Here is a 22,821-nt window from a genome sequence, read left to right as displayed (position 1 = left end):
CTTGGAATAAATATTCACTTTGAATAGCCAAGTATCTGAGAATCAAACATAAACAAAGAGTCAAAATGCTGGACCCTCCCTCTGCTCTGTACTTTGCACAATGATTACATTGACAAGTCATGTTTACCTATTTTAGTAAGCACACTCAGGTTTCTTAGATACAAAGCCATTTTAATTAAGGCAACAGGAGGTCCTTATGTGCAAAAGAAGATGTAGCATATATAAAGAGAATCATACAAACATAAAACACTTTACATTTGTTATGCAAATTCACATAGATTTGAATTTGCGATTTAAAACTTACATTAAGACAGCTTTTGCACTCCATATAGTCCATAATTTAGAAACAGAAGATTGATTTATATGATTCATAACGTTCTTTACTAGAGCGGTTTATCAATAATTAAACCATCTTTGGGACCACCATTCCGTGTGTGAAAACCATGACATCTGTTTATCCCGATAAAAGTACTTATTCAATGTGCATGGTTTCCTCTGGTGCCGTTTTAAAAATAGGGTCCATATTTTTGGCCCTCATCAAATTTGACCTCAAATCACAGACAATTTATAGGGATAGGCATAGAGTATGTGTGTTTGCAGGGACCATGGAGGGAGATGGTTGGGAGAAGAGCCCATGAGCCTGTTTTTGAAGGAAAACATATTATTACTTTTTCAAGCAACTAAAGAGAAAAAGTTTATATGCCTAGAAAGCTAGACTCCCAGTATCTAATGTCCCTGCCCCTTAGCTCTTTCTTTGTTATCTGAACCAAAAAAACAGAAACAAAATCATAACAATAAACACACAAATGCACACGCACATCTCTGCTTTGTACTTCAGGCCTACAGTGGGCAGCCGCACTTGAAAGTCCTTACAAACTCTTCTAAGAAATGTATATGCACATACACATTTTGCTTAAGCTATTTAAAAGCAATACTGCAAAGGAAATCACACGCTATTTCCTTAAGAGAACAAAAAGAAAGGAAGAGACTAATTTTAAATCCGGACTATATTCCCCTATGTTATTTTAAAAAAGAAAATTCTATGTAAGAATCAACCTGAGAATGTATTAGTCTCAAAAGGATTCAATAAGTATTGAAGGTAGTTACAAAATATTTTGAAAAATCTAACAATCCTTTACGAGTCTTCTCTAATTATTAAAACATAAAATAATGGTATGAAGGAAGGATTAAGAGCCAATTGTCAATCAGACAAAAAGTTTATTTTATGTTTAATAAATTGTTCTCAGAGCATTTTGAAGAAGTGTTTGGCAAGCTTCAGCCACTTCCCCAAGGATGGAAGCAATGGTTTGCAACCAAATGGAAGACAGCCATGTTCGAGGAAACCAGACATGATACTGAGACTCTGCTTGAGATATATTCCATTCTTCACTTGGTGGTGTGTTGATCTCCTAGGAGAAGTAACTCTGTTTTGTGGAACTTGTACATTTCCATGGTATGGCTGATTTTAAACTGGCAACACAATGTCGTAAAGGTGGAGCTGGGGAAAGCTGTTTATGCACCAGCATAAAGTGTTAGCACCATGACAGTGCAAAAGGGGTAGATAACCTTGAAAGCAGAGATCATGATAAAATGTGATAACATAATTAGGAAGCGGTGAATTCTGAGTATTGCTTTTGATTTTTATGAAACTTATTTAATTTTTATAATGGCTGTGTTTGGCAAAATTTCTAAACATTGAGCCACTGGTTCTCACAAGCCAACATGGGTGGATTCTAGCAAACCATTGATTCTATGTTCCCAGAAAGGTATTAATATAGTGATTTTCTTTAATAGCTGCTCTTAAACACTGGGAGAATACAAGCTTATTTTTTAGTAAAACAAAAAACAAATTAAACAAACAAAAAAAACCTTTAGCTCCTGTACCTAACCAGAGAAGTTGGTTTTTGAAAATATGCAGGCCTTTGAAATTACAAATGGGTCAACTTCTTAATCACAAAGCTGGCTCTCACTACAGGTTGCAGGTATAATGTACAGAATTTGATCTAGAGAAAACATCATATAGTATTTTACAGAACTTTTAGCAAAAAGGTGGTTGTTGGGTTACTAGTCAAGATCTCTTTGAAACATACATGTCCCCAGGCCCTCACACTCTCCACTCCTCTGGCCGCAAAAGGAAAACATCTACCAAATGGCCTCTCTTATTCTGGAGTTGTAAGTTACGGAAAAAAATAATTTGTAATGAAATAATTTATAACATATTTTATAAAAACAAACCAGAAATTTTCTTATTTTTTATTCCACAAGAAGAACAGATCACTAGGTCTACCTAAGAACTGTTGGCTGATGAAGGAAAACTAACAAGCCATTGGCTTTCAGTGAGACTTCAGGAGGGCACTTGGATGAGACTGCACTTCTTGTTGAATGTGTAAGTCTCCGGGAGATACCCTCCCCTTTCGTATTCTCTCATTTAAAGAAGACAGTAACATATATTCCTTAAATTTTAAAGGATGGGCAATGGTCTTCTGTCTGTGCATTAGGTAGGGGCCAGCCTCGGAGCCGTCAGTTTGCATATACAAAAGGAAACACTCCCTGGCTAACATAGAAACTGAAATAAAGTGGTAGTTAGAGCAATTTCATTCTGTAAGTATTCTTGGACATGGAATATAATGAAGAAAGATGATCTGACTGAAAACACATTCAGGAGTAGTATATAAACAAGAAAAACTCTAATGTAAAACTATGAGAACCCCAGTGTCCTGAAGCATCGGAGATGGAAGTCTCATTGTATTTAGATTAAAGCTAATGTGGCTAACAGCCCAGGCTTTGTGTTACCTACCTCTATAGTTACTTCTTTCAGGCACTCGATTTAATCAGACGTGTACAGAGCACATCTGTTGTGTGGTGTGGCCTGCAGGCTGTGCCCTGAGTCCTCAACTTTGCAGGCTTGACATATCTTTAACTCCTTGAGTTATTGAGGTCAACCTCAGGATCATAAATCAAGAAATTCCATGAAAATAAAAATTCTTGTCCCCTTTTTGCAATTAAAAAAAGTTAAAAGGAAGGGATTCCTAATACAGGGTAACTGCTTTTTGAAGAGTCAAGTGGCTCTGCTGCATGTTTTCAATTTCAAACCATCATCTTGATATGTTTAGGGGCTTAATTTATGGAACAATCAAGCAATCTTTATATTTAACATTAAATGCCTGAGTATTATAAATCACCTTAGATGAACATTTATGGGAGAGTTTCAGTACAACTTCTGAACAACTTGTCACTTTTACTGTGTAACAATGATTTGTAAAAAAACGATATGCTAAGTAATCCCAGAGTATAATTTAGGGACACAAAAACAACTGTCAGGAAACAGCCAGAGACTACATTTAATGAAATCTTTACAGACTGAAGTAATAAGTATTAAATTAATCAACACAGCTTAATTGAAGCTCTATTTGCAACATTTTTTTTATTAGACTTGTTATTAATGAACCTTTAAATGCTACCACTAACTTGAGTTCTATGTTAAATTTAAATAATGAACCATTGTTCACACACACAAAAGAACAAACACTGCTTTAATAGCCCTTTGTCTCCATGGGGCTTTTACTCTTCTGCATAGCTAAAATGAAGACTTGTCCTTTCTTCCTTTCAACAGTTATTTACATGGTTGGCAAGATCTCATCTTTAAGGCTGCTAAAACGGTCTGAAATAACTAAAGCAAAATTCTGTACAAATTACAAGTATAATAGCGAAGACTGAAAATGAGAAAAGATTTGTGGTGGACCTCAGAGATAATGTTTGCAAGTCTGTGCTTCTCAAATTTAGTATTAACCTCACACTCACGTATGTTTAGCGACCATCTGTTTTGGGTTGTTGAAGACTTACCTGAACATGTCTCCCAAGCCCTTCAGCATGCCCTTCTTGGCTTTCATTTTGTCTTTATCCTTGTCTCTATCTTTCTTCTTCTCTTTTCCAGCTTTATCTTTTCTCCTATCCATCTTATCGCCTTTCTCTTGGTTTCCATTCATGTGTCTCTCCAAAGAATGCGAAGGCTGATCACTGGCAGTGGATACAGACTCTCTCCCTGATCTTGAACTTTCTTCGGTGTCTTCTTCCACTTGGAAGAGAAACAAACAAACACACAAACAAGGATAAGGAATACAGTGAACCAAAAGAACAAAGAGAAGGAAGCTAAAATACATGGGAAGATATTGCTTTCCCACATTTTCTACTGCTGTACAGCCTGCTATCAACCTGGACTGTAATGCTATTTACTTTTTTTTTTTTCACTTTTTATTTATTGAAATAATCTCTACACCCAACTCACAGGCTCGAACTCACTACCCCCAAGATCAAGTGTCACATGCTCTTCCAGCTGAGCCAGCCAGGCGCCCTTATGCTATTGGCTTGTGAGGAGAATGAGAACAGAACATGTGATGTGGATGATTACCATGCACAGGGTATTCCTATGTGAAGATCATGTGCCAACAGAAAGAGAGAAGCCGCTTCTGGCCAGATGCTGATTCACTTGGGGTAACCTCCTCCTTGATATGCAGCATGCAAACTGGAGGGATTAGTAGGCCCTTGGCACACAGCATAGACCCCTCTGGGTCCTGTGGGCTGGATTTGCAAAATGCAAAGAAAACAAGCAGTTCCTCAAGTGCTTCCTTTCCTCATGGGGACAGATAAGGTAGATCTAATCTGGCCCCTCATTAATTTGTGAAACTGTGCCATTCACTAGTAAGCACACCAATTTCAGCACAAAGACTTCTTTCTTCAGGCTCCCAAATATGTCCGTTTGTGATTTCTGAACAGAGAAGACTGATCTTTACAGTTTCTGGAGCTTCTCCTTATATTGTCATCAAATAAGGTCAACATCATAAGCAAATGCAATTATATCTTCTAATCCTAAATAACTCTTCATGTCCATCTACAAAGGTGGGTAAAGTCAGGAAAATGTGAAAATCAATAACCTCACACTCCCCTGAAGTTTGCAGATACAAAATTTACTTAGTGATAATAATATTCCATTCTTTGAACCAGCACTTAATAAGCGTATGGTCCAAGGGAACTTCAATACCCCAAACTTTTTTTTTTTTTTAATTTATTTTAGGAAGGCTCCATGCCCAACATGGGGCTTGAACTCATGACCCTGATATTGAGAGTCACATCCTGTACTGACTGAGCCAGCCAGGCATCCTGCTACCCTGAACCTTTTAATTTGAAAGAATGACAAGAAAACAAGAGGTTTCCACCTAGCAAAAGAATTTTGAGAATTTCTCTATTAAAAAACAAATGTATATACTAACAGCCACTATCATAAATCTTTTCTGAGATTGGTTGCCTAAGATTTTCTTCCAAATATCATAACAATGATTGGGGATTCAGATTGCCCCTTGACTTCTTAGGTCATTTTATTCTTGTATATCAACAAATAAAACGTGAATCAACGTTTTTGAGCTTCTTCTAACACAGAACCAAATAGAACAGTTAAGCCTCTTCTCAATATTTCACAAAGAACTGACCTCTAAGACAAGTAAATGTATCTTCAAGTGAAATTCATGAAGTCTAGCTTCTCCACCACAAAGGGACAATTCAGTTAGTAATAGACAATATGAAAGTATAATAAGACCAGTTAAAACAAACTCAGTATTCTGCTATTAAACCATCACAAATCTGAGAAGTGACTATCAATAATGGCATGACCACTGCAAAGTAATAAAGTTTTTGTTTTTTTTTTTTTTAAATGCCAGAGCTACTTAGGATAATACCAAAAAAAAAAAAAAAAAAAAAAAAAAGGTGTCCAATTCCTTTTGTTAACACAGTTAGTTAGCCATGAGCCAACAGGGGCACATGGGTGGTGCAGTGGGTTAAACGCTGACTTTGGCTCAGGTCATGATCTCGTAGTTGGTGAGTTCAAGCTCTGTGTCAGGCTCTGTGCTGACAGCTCAGAACCTGGAGCCTGCTTCAGATTCTGTGTCTCCTCTCTCTCCCTGCCCCTCCCCTGCTCGTGTTCTGTCTCTCTCTCAAAAATAAACATAAACATAAAAAAATTAAAAAAAAAAAAAACAAAAAAAACATAAGCCAACATATTTCTCATCCCAGCAGGTCATGCCTTAGTACAGCTAAAGAATGAAAGCATCACCATGTCTAAATCTGGAAGGTACTTTGGAGGTCATTTAGACCAACATCTTCCATTTCTTGCTGAGGAAACAGAAAGGTTTGGGACCAGCACAGTCCCACTCTGGGGCTCTTCCTAGTCTCATGTCCTATACGGTTGTACTTCAGCAAGACTTTCATGCATTTCTTTCATCAGCTCTGTTTGTGATTGCTCAATTCCATGCTTCATACACCACATGTCGAGGTCATCTATCACCCACTCACTACACAGTCTGTCCAGAAGATAATTCCAGCAGTCAGCATTGTATTTCAGAAACCTATTGTCAATCCTGTGTATTCATTTAATGCTGTGACTTGTGGCTCATGTTGATGAAATCAATCAAGAACCTAGATAAAACGTACACAAACTCTAGGACTGATTAGCAACCATGAAACTGATTTTAGAAAGGTCTGCCTCCTTCTGCACTGGGTTATCTGAATTGTGAACCATTCTCCTGCTCCAAAGGACATTGGTAATTTTTTTTTATTTGCTTTTCTTCCTGTTGGTTAATTAATATATAAATGGGAATGGTACAGATTTGATAAAGGATGCCAATTACAACTTTCAGATGGGCATTGCTAGTTAATGCTTTACAGTATTTCAGTATGCTCTATTTACAGTATGCTTTCAGTAGCCTTACAAATAAATGCTGAGTTACGGCTGTAATTGTTTTGGTCTACACAGAGCAGGGAAAGAATATCCTGGTCAATTAGCCCAATGACTTGCTGATTATATGCAGCCTTTCCAAATGTGACTCTCCCAAGAGAATATAAATATAACTTTAGCAGGCTTAAAGCATCTTGTCACACACCCTTACACTTGGCTCTGTTGTACCTGATTGCCAACTGCTGTTTCAACCCTTTGGGAAACAGGTGTGGCCTTAACTTTGAGATAATCATCCAAACCATTATAAAACAATTCTCAGAAGTTCTCAGGAACTATAAAACCCAAGTTTATTGGTATACTCAACAAAGATAAATGGGTGCTAGTGAATTTTCTAAAATTCCTAACATCCAAAACTCCTTTTATGCATACTTGCATAACTCTTTGTACAAACTTTTATTATTGTACTTCCCATCTGACATGATTACAAGTCTGCCTCTCATTCTCTAACTTCTTCTAAAATGAGGACTGCCTGGCAGAGAGCAGCTGCTCATAAGAGGTGGTTCAGATGAAAGACTACCAGTAAACCTGACTCATGACTTTATCCCAACTGAAGTTTTCTCCAGTCTCTGGGTATCACTGTTCTTCGAGTTGCAGAACAATACCTATTTTCCTCTGATCAAGCCTGACAAAACTAGCCACACCCCAACTACGGCAATGTCGGGAAGGCCCACTAGACTTGGTTTTGCTCTAATCAGTTTGTACTATTTTTCATGTGATTACTGTTAGTGCTATACGGATTGTCTAATGGATTTTATAACCCTCTACAATATCTGAAACTATAAACAAAAAATGAGCTCAATAAATGTAAATGACTTAGTCTTCCACAGCAACCATTATCATAAATCATGAATGGAAGTATCAGTAGTGGTTCTGCTAGTTTTCTGCCTAATAGTTTTGGCAGAAGTACAAGGGCATATGTCGGCTCTTGGCTCGGTAATAGAATAAAGGCAGTGCCTTCACAACTGACTATATGCTGAAGTCATATTGGTTGCCAATTCTTTTCATAGGCACAATAATTTTCTGGTGTATGCAATACAACTTATTTTCTAAATTGGGTGAAACAGAGAAAATTAGTATTAAATTATTTATTAACTTCGGGTTTTGTAACCTCATTTTATAAAATCAAAAATCCTAACTCAGTTTCCTGCCCCAAGCAAGTGGACTGTTTTAAAATGATACTTGCACATTTGAGAATTCTTTATGCTTATTCTGAACATTCTAATTTAGATAATACATTATCACAGAAACTCTTCTGGGGGTGTACTGATTTAACTAATCCCTTTGAATGCCAACTAATTAAAAATATTTAGCAATATGTGGCTTCATATGTACAAACATAAGATGTTCTTTTAGAGTATTGTAGTATATATGCTTCGAACTCTAAAATTACTTGATAGAAAAAAATAAGTATCTCTCACTTTGCCCTATACCTATGCAGAATTATGGTGATTATCCAAAGCTTAAATAAATTGGTTAGGCATCTTTTTTAAACTATGTATATTCAAGGTCACAGATATACTGATCGGGTTATTTTTTAAATTTTTGCAGCCAATGTTTGTACATTTAGTAATATTACGTTTATAATAAAGTACATAAAATATTTTTATTCCCTTAAACTTAAAGGAAACCACAAAAAAATTCATATAAATATTTTTTTAAGTAAGAAAAGTACTGATAATATATTAGGAGTAAGTGGCTTGATCTATTGTGTTCCTACACTAAATTACAATGCAAGAACTAATTATAAACTTATATTTAGATAATCTATTTTAAATGCTGTGTTTTACATTTTTTTCTCTTGAATTGTGCTCATCTTTAAAGATTATTTGATTTCATTTTGCAGATAGCCTACACAAGGGAAGATGATTATCTTCTTCCAAACAAATAGAAATTTCTATTTTTGCCTAACATTTCTGTCTATTTTATCCTGCTCCATACACTGAAGTGTGCCACGTGATTATTTATAAAGGTAGATACTGTTAGGTTTTTCCTTTAAGAAGGTATAATGTGAAGATGCTTATGTCTCTTTAAAGCAGCATAGTCATTCTGCAATTAAAACACACCTAATTACCATGTTTTCAACAGATGCAAATGCAGCTCAATTAAAATTCTAGTCCATGTTACAAATTAAGCTACTTAATTCTGCAAGGTATCATGTTAGGACTGGGTCACCAAGAAGTTTGGAAAAGATTGGGTACTTATATGTTAATGATTATGGAGAAAATGACTTTAGGTTTCAATTGAAACTCAAAGTTCGGCAGCTCATGCCATAAATAAACACTTCTATCTAGTTATCACAAACATTTTACTGTCAAAAATTGACTCTAAATTACATGGTCATGAGAGTCTTTTCTCCCCCATTGAGAAGCAATGCTACTGTTGATACTGTAATGATCTCTGTGGGTTGCTTATCCACAATACATTCCCCCTTTCTCTTTCCTAATAGAACTCTGATCGTGTTCAGGAATGCAATCTAGCTCCAAGGGGTTAACTCAGTAATATACCAACCTATGGGTGCCTGCTGCTTGATTTAATGGACCAGTGTTACTAGTCCAAGAATGGCCCCATCAGCCATGTTTGGGGAGATGGCTCACTCCCCTCTGTTGGATATGGACAGGAAAGTAAAAGGTCTCTGGGCCTTGCAATTACCCTCTGGATAAGCTGAGTTGTGGATATTGCAGCCAAAAGGGCAGGAAGATGTTGGATCTTTGCTAATACCACTGGGCTATGAAATCAGTAGTCCCCAAAGCTGCCCAACTCCAGAGCTCAGCAATGAAGACAGTGCATTTCCTCATGGTTAGAGCTGGTCTGCGTTGGATTTTCTACTAAATGCAGCTGAAAGCATCCTAACAGGTACATTGTGTAAATCAAACTTTAGAGCAGCTGTGGAATATCTACAGTCTATCACAAGTGTAAGAGTTAGCAGTTAATGTAGAGCTGGGTAGCTGTGACAACTTTGCTAGAATTAAATGATTTGTTCAGACTTCCTACTAGAGACAAATAAATTGTTCAATAGATAGAAACAGAGAAATACAAAATGAAAATGATAATATTACTTCTTAATCATCAGTAAATAAGTTCTTTCCTCTGAGGGCACAGCTCAAAGAAGCATCATTAAGTATTTGTTGAGTGAATGACAGAATGATTGAACAAACAGCCAATCACATGAAAAACTATCCTTTACTGCTCTCCATTTAAGAAGGACTACTGTAGGTATTAGAAATACCTAATGATAGGATCACATACTCTTAATTTAAAATTTATTTTAGAAGACAAAAAATTAAATGGAATTATTGCACACAGTATGACTAAATCTTCAGAATCTATCTTCTTAAAACTTAAAATGAGTAAGTTACAATAAGACATTAGTAATTGGAAAATTTCACTGGACTTAGCAAATCCACTGACCCCTACGAACTTCTATGGATTAATCTTAGGTAACAAAACAAAAGCAAATGTAATAAAAATAAATTGAGGACTGTCAGACTCCCAGGCACTGCAAAGTCCTACACAGGATTCAAGAACTTTGGGGATATAAATATTATTTCTGTTTCTTATTTAAGTTGAATATTTTGACTTTGGAAAGGAAGAAAGATGTGGAAAATGAACAGCTAGTGATACAGATGGTGTCGAATAACAGGATCTGCTTTTCTGGACTCTGACTTTTAACATTAGAATGATGAGCTCTTGGCAATGGAAAAACTTAGCTTTTTCAGAATGTTTAAAAAAAAAAAGCTGGCATGAAGAATGAAACATGAAGAATTAAGAAGCTTTTATACTCAAAAGTGGGGTGGGAATAATAACTGACATGATGAAGAACCAAGAATATGACCGTGAAGACAGATGAAGGAATCATGTGACATTCAAAAGTGGTATCAGAGAAGTGCTTTCAGCAACTGGGGGACAATTCAAATAGTAAATAGATGATTCCAAAAGTGCTCTATTCTATATGTATATTCATTTCATTAAACAAACAAACAAACAAAAACAGCTCTGTTTATGTTGGAGTGAGGAGTGGGTAGAAGGGTAAAAACCATTAAGATCGCTCTTCCAAAGAATTTAAGACTTATACTAAAAACCATTCTTTGCTTCTACTTTATATTCTAAACTTCTCTTTAATCATCCCTCCAAATGAAACAGGTAAAATGCTCCTGAAGATACTGGTAGAATGTCACCTCCATTATCCTTCCCTTCCCGAGAGAATGCTACAGAACAAGTACAATGAGGGTCGTACCCTCAATTTTCTGAACCTTGCACATTTCCTTTTGGCATCTAATTGATTTTTACATTCAAATGATGGTCCACAGTGGATATTGCTTCCTCTCCATGGGGACAATGTACAGTGAAGCTCCAGGCTTTCCTTTCAACAGACCGAATGGATTGGCTACACAACCAAAATGGCAGCACTCACAATTCTGTTGGAACTTCCACTAAAAATTTTACTTTTAATCAAGGAGTGAGCTTTGTGTCAACTGTATATTTTAACAATACATAGAAAATTATTTACAGTGTCAAAGAAAGAGATTCCAGGTCACTGCTCTGACTCTTAAGTGTGTGTGTGTGTGTGTGTGTGTGTGTGTGTGTGTGTGTGTGTGTGACAAAATACAAAATAAATAACACAACAATGTACAAATGTGATAAAGTAGTAAATGGCTAACAATGCTCTATTTTGCTATTTATTGAGAAATCAAAATGACTGTCCCCCAAAAGCCAGTGTTCTTAACTACCAACCAATCCATATTGGGGAATCCACAAAAATTTCTTGATGCTAAAAAAATGCTTTACAGTAAAAAGTCTCAGAGACATTCTGTAAAATCAGGGCTTTAGAAAGTCAAGGGAAGACTAGATTGCTTGGGAAACAGTTTCCTGAAGAAGTAAGATAGTCTAATGTACACATTTGAAGGCAGGGGCAAAGTCAAGGATAGTAAGAAGATATACTTCGTGGAGAGTGCATGGTCTGGACAAGAATGAGCATGGAAGCTTGAAGTACTCGGAGAATAAGAATGTGATTACAGAGTTTACTCAGCAAATCTAGAGACAGCATGACCAATTAGAAGATCCTAACAATAATTTCAGATATTAAATAATGAGGATTTCAGTTAGATTGAACAGACGGAGTGAAATTAGTAGATTTCATGGGGAAAAATTAAGAAAGCTTGGTAATGGAGTGATTACACAGTATGATGATGATTCTAAGTTTCAGAGCCTGGAAGTGCTAATGAGAAAAAAATCACATCATCACCATCCATCTTTCTGTGTGAAATGCTAAGCATGTAAACGCATTTTCTTACTTTTCTCTGGCATTGCCAAGCATCATTACTCACCTGGATTATTTCATTACTGACATATAACTGATTTTCTTGCCACTGACACTGCTACTTACCATCCCATCCCTGATAACCATCCTCTATCCTACAACCCCAGCACTCCTACTCTTAGTTGAAATTCTTCAAATGTTCTTTAAGGTCCTTAGTATAAAATGCAAATAATTTAAACAAGGTTGTGATCTGTTTTCCATTTTCATCCTAAATCTCATTCCTCATTATGCTGCCACCTGCACTATATACATCAACCTTAATCCAACTATGGCAATCCAGGAAAGGTCACTGCTCATGATGTTTCATATACTCCTTATGCATTGCAGGTGTAGACCACTCAAGCAATGGCAGTTATCTCTACCAATACCTTGTCTGGGAAGCCGTCTCCCCCCTACCTACCTATCTGCTCTAATTCCACGTAGGCTAAGTGGGGAGCCCAACTTTTGGTGCCATGGTAACCTGTGCGTTACAATGACCCTTAACCACATTACTTCTTAAGTATTGGTTTATCCACTGGGTTGGACTACCCTGTGCCCCGCAGGACCTTATAGCCTAAAAATCAGATTTTAGGTGCCACAACTCATTAACACACACTTAAATACTTTAAAGTAGTTTCAGTGTGAGGGGGTTTCCCATTTGGAAGTTTAACCTTCTAGAAAAATCACAGGACTATGAATCAGGAAGTATGTACTCTATGATTCAGTTTCCCAAGTATGCTCTTGGTCAACTATTTAAATACTTTTTCCTTATCAAAAAAGTGTTTGAAATGAGAATTCTATAATTCAAACACTTCCTATGTGACTTTTCATTGTACTTTTAGCTTAAGTTAATTTTCCCCTATGGAAAGAAATGTGAGGAATAGCTTTGGCTACTTCACATGCTTACAGCCATACTGCATTGAGAAACTTCCTAAAATTAATAAAAGCTCCTTCTCTTCAATTGCAGGTGATATTTAAGTATACACATTGGCTTAAAGGCTGGGACAGGCTATTCCTGTTCCTAGCATTTCAGAACAAAAATTTTTAGAGATCAGCATCCAATTGTATATATTAATCAAATAGGAAATCTTTTACAAAGTACTCTTTGAAACCCCTATCCTGAATTTTGTCACAGATTTTCTATTTTCTAATGGGTTTTGCTTAAGATAAAATTAGGCCTAGTTTGCATATTTTGCTCAAATAACTAGTGATGAAAGTGGCTAGCCGTGTATGGAATGCTGATGGTAGAAAATTGAAGATATCAAATGCAACATACTGTTTTATAACTAATAAGCAAAAAAAAATTACCCTAGAATCTCTCATCTTAGCTGATTTACTACCATAAATTTACCTTCTTCAAATCTCCTATGGCTAACCTAAGTTATGTATATTTTAGAGCAATGTCCTTTTTTATCTCCTGAGAAGAGTGCTATAAGAAAAGTGGGCGAGCTACTCAAAAGCAATTTGTCTACCATGGCTTGTCTGTTCAAGGCATGTAGTTATCACGTTTAAAATTACAAACTGCATCTATCTTAAAATCAATAGGTACAATTAATAAGACAGTATTTGATTTCATTGTGTTTCACTTCCTGACCCCAACAAAAAACTGTTACTGTACTGATAGGAAGACTTACAATTTGGCAACTTTTAACAGGAAAAAAAAAGGGGGACCATATATTTTTCAAAAAGAAAACAAAGCAATGTTATTGCATGTATTTTCTTGGTAGCAACAGAAACTGATTTATTATGGGGGATGCAGAAGCCACTTGCTGAGATCCAGGCAGGGTATGTAATTTGCATAGAAAAGGGAGCAGATTGTAGATGCCCTGACCTGTCAAGCACAGGTAGGGCCTCGGAGATAATAGGTCCCAGAATACAAAGCTCCATCTCGATCCAGACAGACACACACAACATGGTAAGGCCAGATGGATTAAATGAGAGACAAAAACGCTGGCTTCTGCCATCTCCACAGGAAGAACGTAAGTGTTACAGAAGATGACAGATACCAGATACCACATGGAGGCCGCCCCAGTCTCTTGGCCCCCATTGTTGTGCCCATGCCATGATTTCGACACTGCTGAGAAGAGGCAAGCCTGTTCTGAGCCATAAAATATATTCACCAGGGAGATGCTCAACCCAACTGACAAGAGCAACCAACCATGCCTATGCCTAAGCATCTTACTTGTGAAGAAGAAAAGGGATAACTTGGGGTAGATAATAGGAGACTGGGGCAGTGCTTTAATCCAACTATGGCAACCCAGGAGCCGTCTGTCCTGACCACGGGCCTTGGCCCACAGCCTTCCAACAGCAGCCCACCCTCCATCTCCACACATCTCAGGCACACCAATAGAGTAACAAAGGGACTGTCTGTCAGGTCAGTGGTCCTTTTTTCAGAGCAATGTTCCATAGTGAAAGGGCATGTTCATCTCCCCCAGTGGCTGTGATGGAGTCATACCACAGCACAAGAAAGCACCCTCTGCTAGAATCCCACGGAGCACAGACAATGGCGGGATACTAGACTCCCTGGCAATGAGGGACAGCACGCTCAACAGCAAGGATGTGGAGGACAACCAGAAACAAGAAGGTGGATCCTGGGAAGCCATAAGGACAGGAAGTATGCAGACCAGGCCTTGAGAATCCAGAAGCCAGACTCTGAAAAGGACGGTGTTTAGGGAAACAAAGGAAGAGCTAACTGAGCTGGTCTTTCTCACAACTGGAGCCATAGAACACCTTTTCATATCCAGTCATATGTAAAGGTGCCTAATGATCACCAGCAGAAACACCAGACCTGAGGGACTTTTTTTTAGACTTTGCTTAGGCATCAAAGGTCTAGTACATGCAGGCTCAGTGTGGAAAACAAACAGGAATGATGAAATGACACCACCATCCATCTTACTGCATACTGAAAGTCTCTCCCCACTTCTCTCCACATGCACACAATGGTGCTAGCTAAGCAGGAGCTCACTTATTGATGTCACGAATATTCAGAGTCCTGTGATTTGCCAGACCCTGTGCTTAGTTACACAGGAATAAAACAGTCATGGTGATGTCGTCTTTTGTGGACCCTATAGAAGGTGAGAGAGCCTAGCAGGCAGGAGTTAGATAGGTAAGTGAACAGGTACACAAAATCATGGAATGTTACAACTAGAAAGGACCTCAGAAACCATCTAAATCATCTGAACCAGAGATTTTCAAGGCTTTTCTAAAAACATTGCAAACTACCCTTTTCTAATATTAACATTTACAGAGAACCACAATGTAATAAAAGTGACTTTAAAAACCCACAAGAGTTGAGGCAACAGAGTGGGGACAGCAGGGTAAAGGGTAAAGCCGGTGGCTCTGCAGAGTCCCTGCTACTCAGCCTCCCCTGACTTCTGGACCCCTCCAAAACCACAGAGCCTCCCCTCCTGACCAGGCGTCACAATGCACAGTTTGAAAAATCCATGACCCCATTGTCCAAATCTTCAGTTTTACAATGAGGAACTTAATGCTCAAGCCTTTTGGGTAGTTTGACCAGAATCCCAAATTCATCAGAAAAACATGGACAAGGACTCAAGTGGCCTGAATTCCAGTTCAGTGCCTGCTGTAACTCACTGGCAGGGTCTCAACAGCTCACATTGCAAAAGTTTGAAATGTACAACAGCTGCCTTTTTTTTCTTTTCTGTTTTTTTTGTTTTTTTTTTTTTTTTTTTTTTTGGTATCCAGATTTCAACAGACCGGTCTGGGGGAAAAATTCTAAAATCAGGACTTTTGGAAAACACAGCACTCTGGTTGTAGGTACACACATTCACAAGACTCTTTCTCTTGTCCAGAACTTCAGCTTTGGTTTATAAAACATAATTTGTCTATTTGCTGAATGAAAAGTTGTAACATAATGTAGTTAAATCAGTTATTTCAAATTAGAAAAGGAAACTAAATTTTATATAGGGACAAATTTAGATCCCTATCTACACTGTGGAGAAACTCTGAAGGCTGTCCCCATTACAATTAAAAACATGTCTTATATTGAGATATATTCCAACTCCTGATGCATTTGAAATGAGTGTTATATATGAGAAAATTACATTTTATGAGGGAATTTAAACATTTTAACCAGAACAAGGAAAAAGTTCAAAACCATCATATATTGTAGAAGCTTAAAAAAAACATTGAAGGTTCAAAGTACTATATCTCTTATTAAATACACCCCCAGGACACACTGAGGCACGATGCTACCATAGGAGGGCTGCACAAATGATATTGGTTAGGATGGAAAGGAACCACAGAGACAGTGGGGAAAAACTTAAAAGGGTGGAAAGCTCGTAGGACTCAGGATCTTGGAGCCCAGACTTGGCAGCAAAAATAGGAAATATGTTCTTCATCTGGCAAGAACAGGCTGTATACATTTGAAAGCACTGACTGGATGGAGTGAAAAAACTCCATCCAGATTCAGATGAGGAATTACGTAAAGGGTCGGAAAGGCGCAGTGGGGTATAGCCATCCTCTCCCCGAGTTTTGCTTGGCGTGCTACATCATGGCCACAGTATCCATCTTTCCAAACACACTATATGTGCAATAGGCAAAAACTACCTAATTTTGCTTTAAACCTCCTCAGAATGTGGGGCACCTGGGTGGCTCAGTCGGTTAAGCGTCTGACTTCAGCTCAGGTCATGATCTCATGTTTCGTGGCTTTAAGTACTACGTTGGGCTCTGTGCTGACAGCTCAGAGACTGGAGCCTGCTTCGGATTCTGTGTCTCCCTCTCTCTCTGCCCCTCTCCCGCTTGTGCTCTTTCTCTCAAAAATAAATAAACATTTAAAAAAATATATAAATCTCTTCTGAACATGATTTTTATTTAAAAATCATTTTCTTCCCCACCACAATCTTCCTTAGGCATTTGTGACAGAAGCAGTTCACCCAACAGTTAAATTTCAAGTAAATTACAATCCACTTAAATTATCTCTGGTTTCTGCTTGAACTTTTGTGCAGTGGTTATCTCTAACTTTTCTAACAATGGATAGATGCATAGAGTCATGTTTGAAGTTAAAGACCAAAAGTATAAAGTAGTAATTATGAACAATGTACACTAACCAACAGTTTTTACCATTAGGATTCTTAAGTCTTTTCCCTTTTAAGTAAATATACTACTAAAGATATTTTCCTGATTTTTAAAACGAACAGTTATTTTTATGCCATGAATGTTTAATTATAAAGATACCTCCCTGAAACGTGTTAATATAAATGCTACTTTTTTCTCAATATTCTATGGAAAACATACTGCTCATTTATATTAGCCTTTGACTTTCAACAATCTTGACTTAAAATATTTTGCAATTTTCAAATACACACATATACAAATATCTTGCCAGCTCAGATCAAGGAAAGCAAGAGTAATTCATAAAAAAGAATAGGTTTTCAAAATCATAGATTATTACATATATTTGCTGGAGAGATCACATTATAGCAGTGGTTTTCAAACATTTTGGTCTTAGGATAGCTTTAAACTCCTAAAAATTATTAAGGACTCAAAATAATTTTTATGTGGATTATCTGTAACAGTATTTACTGATCTAAGACTGAGAAGATTTAAAAATATTAGTTACTTTATAAAAAACAAAATTAAAGGTTAACAGAAATTATGTTTTCATAAAACAAGGACTGTATTTTCCAAAGACAATGAGTGAAAACAGTGGCACTGTTTTACATTTTAGCAAGTGTCTTTGTTATCTGGCTGAAAGACAGATTCTTCTATCTGTTCTGCATTCAATCTATTGCAATATCTAAAGACTTGTCTCTAGAAAACCCAAGGTGTACTTGTGAGAGAATAAGGGTAAAAAGACAAATGACATCCTATTATTATTATTATTATTATTATTATTATTATTATTATTATTTAGTCCTCATTGATCCCTCTGGTACCTGGAGGGGAACCCTAGAGCATACTTGAAGAATTGCTGCTCTGTAGAGCTGTTTGTAACTTCTATTCTTTCAGAAATTATAAACTTACACGTCTCCATGCCTTCATCATCATCATCTACTGCAGGTTTATCATAAGACTTGTCAATGGCAGCTCTGAAGCTCTCATTGCATCCCCTTCCTCTGATTATTCGTGGCCGTGGGCGGTGGAAAGGAATATCCCCATTCAAAGTCACCTCAGCGACTGCTGTCTGCAGACTCTCTAGTGAGCTTGACTTCTTCAGACCCAGGGACGGTCCTACATCTCTGCTGGGGGAACCTTGGAGGTTTACAAAAATTAAAACGTTAGTTAGAATTAATGGTAAAAAAAAAAAAAAAAGAAAGAAAGAAAGAAAGAAAGAAAAAAGAAAAAAAAAAGAATTGGTGGTGAAACTGATATCCCTGAATATCTACAGATTGCGGAAAACATCAGGGACATAAATAAATTATTCACTCAGTGAGTTCTAAGGTGTGGATGGAAATGTTATAAAAATAAAGGAATGGTAAAAAAAAATAATAAAGGAATGGTAACTAATTTTAATTTTTCCCAAATATATATTAAATTTGGTTTATTTTCTCTATCTTCTTAGGAAAAACTCTAAGTTATTAGTCTCCATGTTTAGCTCAAGAGATAAAATTTTGGTCAAATCATTTGCTCCAAGTATGTAAATAATCTAAAAGAAGCAGAATAACCCAGAGCTCACTTGATGAGAACGCTAAGGTAAGCAACCAACAGTAAGCTCTATAACTTAACAAATCATTTTTTGATAGTTTAAGATTATTTACAGTAGAAATTAAACTTTCATCTCAGTGAAATCTCTTCCGCATCGTACTGCACGTTCACACAACTCAGTAGGTAGAAAGAGCACAAAAGACCACATGTCACCAATATAATTAGGGCACCCTGGCAACAGGCAGGAACCTGAACCTGGGAAATATTAATGTTCTATTGCAGAGAATGATGGAAGATTTGAATAGAAACAAATTACATAAGGGCTCTCACTAGAGAGAAGTATAGGAGAGACCACGGAGCGGAATACAAGTCCATACATCTACAGGCTTGGGAACGATATCTGCTTGTGAAACAAGCAATGATCAAAAGGAAGAAGAGTTCACAATTAAGAAGAAAATTTCACTAGACTGGCAGGGGAGGACTCAGGGAATTAACAAGTTGGCTCTGTTTCTTGAGGATATAGGGCAGGAAGGCCTGAGAGAATACCAGCAGTACCAAGCTTTAAAAGGCAATCAAAATGGATTTCTTTAAGCAAGAAAGACAGCCTCATCCATCACTGCCTGACCTAGCACTCAAAGGCAGATGAAGTTGGCCTCTCGATGACTGAAATACCAGCTTGGTACCACCGCCTGGGCAACCCAGGTTTTAGAATTAGCTCGTCACTTAGACTGTTAAAAAGACAGGTACAAAAAAATGAGAAGGTAGGAGAGAGCAGGTAGTTTCTCTCTACATGGGGTCATCAAGCACATATGTTCATCAATAATTAAGGAGTAGCCTGGACATGTTATCACGTAGAAGGCAAATAATTATGACACGGGCTTTGCATGGCTCAGAGTACAAAACAGAATAAAAGATAAACTGAGAGTCAAAACAAGAATTATCTTTTAAAGATTCATTTACATGTTGCACCTAATTTTTGCAATGGGGTAGCAGTTGTTAACTTAGAATAAATATGTCAAAAATGTAACATAGGCAGAAAGGCAGACAGATGATTCTAATGAAGAAATAATATTCCATCAATTATTGTGCTTGGAAGAAAAAGATGATTTATTGAACTTTCTCAGTGCAGGATCGTATATATTTGATTATTTTATGACAAAAATTCACATGAATTGTTTCTTCCCAGGATGATCAATCTTACTTTTTCTCTTGATAGGCACTATAATTTTTGACAAGTTCATGTTCTAATACCCTAAAAGTCATGTCACAAGAAGGAAAATGAATTTGGTTCCAGGACTAAACAAAGAGTAAGAAATCAAGGAGTCAAACAGAATAGGAAAAGATCACTTGTGAAAAGGGACGTTTACTTTATACTTTCAAGAATTGCCACTAGGAAAATCTTTCTCCAAATAAAGCATATATATCAATTTTCATAACTACCAGTTGTATTTGAGTTCTATAAACTCTGAGAAGGCAAATATTTGACACTTTATTGGGAGCATATAGGACATTTGTATGTACATATGTATGTGTATTCATATCTATCTATCCATATTTTTCCAATAAAGATTTCATGCTTCATGTAAAGATTTTCATAAAAACATCATTTTTTTCTTCACAAAACGTTAGCTGTACTCAAAGCACTAAACATTTTAATAATGAATTTCAGAAATCGCATGAGTATTTACCACAATAAATGTATATCTATATATAATGCATATAAATATTTATGTATGTATATATAAATACATATATATGTGTATGTATGCATTAAAATACATAAACAAAAGCAAATCTGGTAAAAAAAATGATGAAACTATAAATAAACAATAGATATTCTGTAAGCATAATTTAGGACTTACCTATCTACTCTTCTCTCTGAAATTTTAACACTGTATTATAACATGTTCGTGATGATGTGTATTGTGTAGACAGGAAATCAATGAATTATTGCATCTACATTAATGTATGGTTGAAAATCTTCATAGTAAAAAGTTATACAAAAAGTCAAAATTTGTAATGTGTGAATCTACGAGGGATCAGCAAATCATGGGCCAAGTCCAGAGAATCCATTTGTTTGCATGTATTCTGTGGCTGCTTTCATGTCACATCTGAACTAAGTAATTGCTACAGAGACTGGTCTGCAAGGCCTACATTATTCACCATCCAGTCCTTTACAGAAAGAGCTTGCTGACTTTTTATCTGTAACAAGGATATCAAATATTTAAGTATGATATTTGTCAAAGAAACTTTAATGAAAGTTTTATTAAATAATACCTTAAGATCCCTGAATGAGGGCTACCGAGACCCCTGACATTATAAACTTAGCACTTTATTAGTGGTGAAAATTAAAGATGTCTTTATATAAAGTATGGGCTAAAAATTAGTTTTATTTACACACACACACGCACACACACACGTCTTTTAATTGTAAAATAATATTCTAAAGCTCTTTATAACTCTTTTGGGTCATTAGGATACTTTGGTTATTTTTTATATTCAAGGATTAAACTGTTAGAAACCCATGGGGCATCTGGGTGCCTCAGTCGGTTAAGTGTCCAACTTCAGCTCAGGTCATGATCTCATGGTTTGTGAGTTCGAACCCCACGACGGGCTCTGTGCTAACAGCTCAGAGCCTGGAGCCTGCTTCGGATTCTGTGTCTTCCTCTCTCTCTGCCCCTCCCCCACTTGTACTCTGTCTCTCTCTGCCTATCAAAAATACATAAAATGTAAAAAAGTAAAAAATTTAAACTGTTAGAAACCCAATTCTCTTCTTATTCTTGTTCTCTCTTTTCTTTCATGAAGAAAATCCTCCCCTCCTCCTGCCCCAAATATCATAACAGATCCTTAAATCCAGAAATAGAGGGGAAAATCATAATCATACTATTTTCCCTAGGCCTATTTTTCTATTCCTACCTAATACCCCACTTGCCAAAAAAAAAAAAAAGTAGAGGATGTCTTTTGCAAGGGCGAAGGGAAATGGAATTCAATTTTCATTATGAAAGGCTTATGGCTAGACAGATGATCTATGCTAAAATACCACTGTGACTCTACCAAAAACCTTTGGACTAAACTGTAAAATCATGATCATCTTAGCAATTCAAGTGAAGTGAAGAAAGAAAAATAACTGAAAATCTGTTCACTGTCTAATACTGCAGGGTGGAAAAGATCCTTGTTAGATATTTTATTCATGTAGATTTAAAACCGATAGACTAAAAAGTACTTTGGTGTCTATGCAATAATTTTTTGTCACAAGCTTTTCCAGTTTACTTTGGTAAGATAGATTGTACACAGTGGGGGGCAGGGGAGAAAAAAAGAAAAAGCTCTTTTTATCTAGGATCTAACATTTTAAAACACAATAAAAACACAAGATTCAATTAGATTATAAAATCTGCCTTCTCTCCATGAACATTATTTTATGTTTTCAGTTAAACTCTGGATATATGGATATCATCATTAGTTTTTTTTTAATTGCAATAATGGTCTTTTCCTTTTAGTGGAAGTTAGTTAAATAAATAATTTCCTGACTGTACCTGACTGGCGTAGCATATAAAGTCATGTTCTTTAACCTGAGCAGTGTGAGTTGGTTTTTATGAACATTAATTTGGACAGGGCTTACTTCTTTAAAAGTATTGAATGTTATTAACTCCAAAACTAATTACTCATTTGCATATATGAACTATCAAATAGTTTTTCTTTAGCCCTGTTTCAGAGTTTGAGTGAATTTTATGTTTGATCAGAGAAATAACTACATAATAAGGGCTGAGGCTATAGTTAATTGCCTTCCACTATAGTTAATCCTATGATTTATTGGATGTAATTTTCACAATCTATCTTTTTACTCTACAGAACATGAAAACTTCAACCATGTCCACAATAATCTTTACACATGTATATAGATACATATTTTTTAAGGCTAAAATTAATTACTACTGCAGGTCAAAAAGGTGAATTGAAGCTAATTAGTGCTAAGTGATATGACTACATCATACTGGATCTAGAATAATTAAAACACTATTCCAAACTTATAACAATAAATCATAAATGTGCCATTGTACAAAATACATTACTTTAATTATACATGAAGACTTTCCTGTGATTATTTTCATAATATAACATAAAAAGTAAAATCTAA

At 36.4% G+C, this 22,821-nt stretch overlaps 1 protein-coding gene across 18 annotated transcripts in view; it reads right to left on the bottom strand.

Moving 5' to 3' along the window:
- Positions 1–22,821, bottom strand: part of PARD3 (par-3 family cell polarity regulator) — a 680,086-nt gene that overhangs the window by 196,611 nt on the left and 460,654 nt on the right. For 17 of the 18 annotated variants that reach the window (XM_086714599.1, XM_086714589.1, XM_086714592.1 and 14 more), the window contains 2 exons: positions 18,066–18,293; positions 3,844–4,075 (listed from right to left, as the gene is read on the bottom strand). In XM_086714599.1, the coding sequence (XP_086570725.1) occupies positions 3,844–4,075; positions 18,066–18,293 (460 nt within the window). The remainder of the gene's footprint in view (positions 1–3,843; positions 4,076–18,065; positions 18,294–22,821) is intronic. The other variant, XM_086714604.1, reaches the window with a different exon arrangement.

Source organism: Puma concolor, chromosome B4, assembly GCF_028749965.1.
Source record: "Puma concolor isolate L17-30 chromosome B4, mPumCon1.1.hap2, whole genome shotgun sequence".
In the NCBI taxonomy this organism is placed as follows: Eukaryota; Metazoa; Chordata; class Mammalia; order Carnivora; family Felidae; genus Puma; species Puma concolor.
Note: the sequence above shows the minus strand (reverse complement) of the source record. Positions and strands in the feature narration are given on the sequence as shown.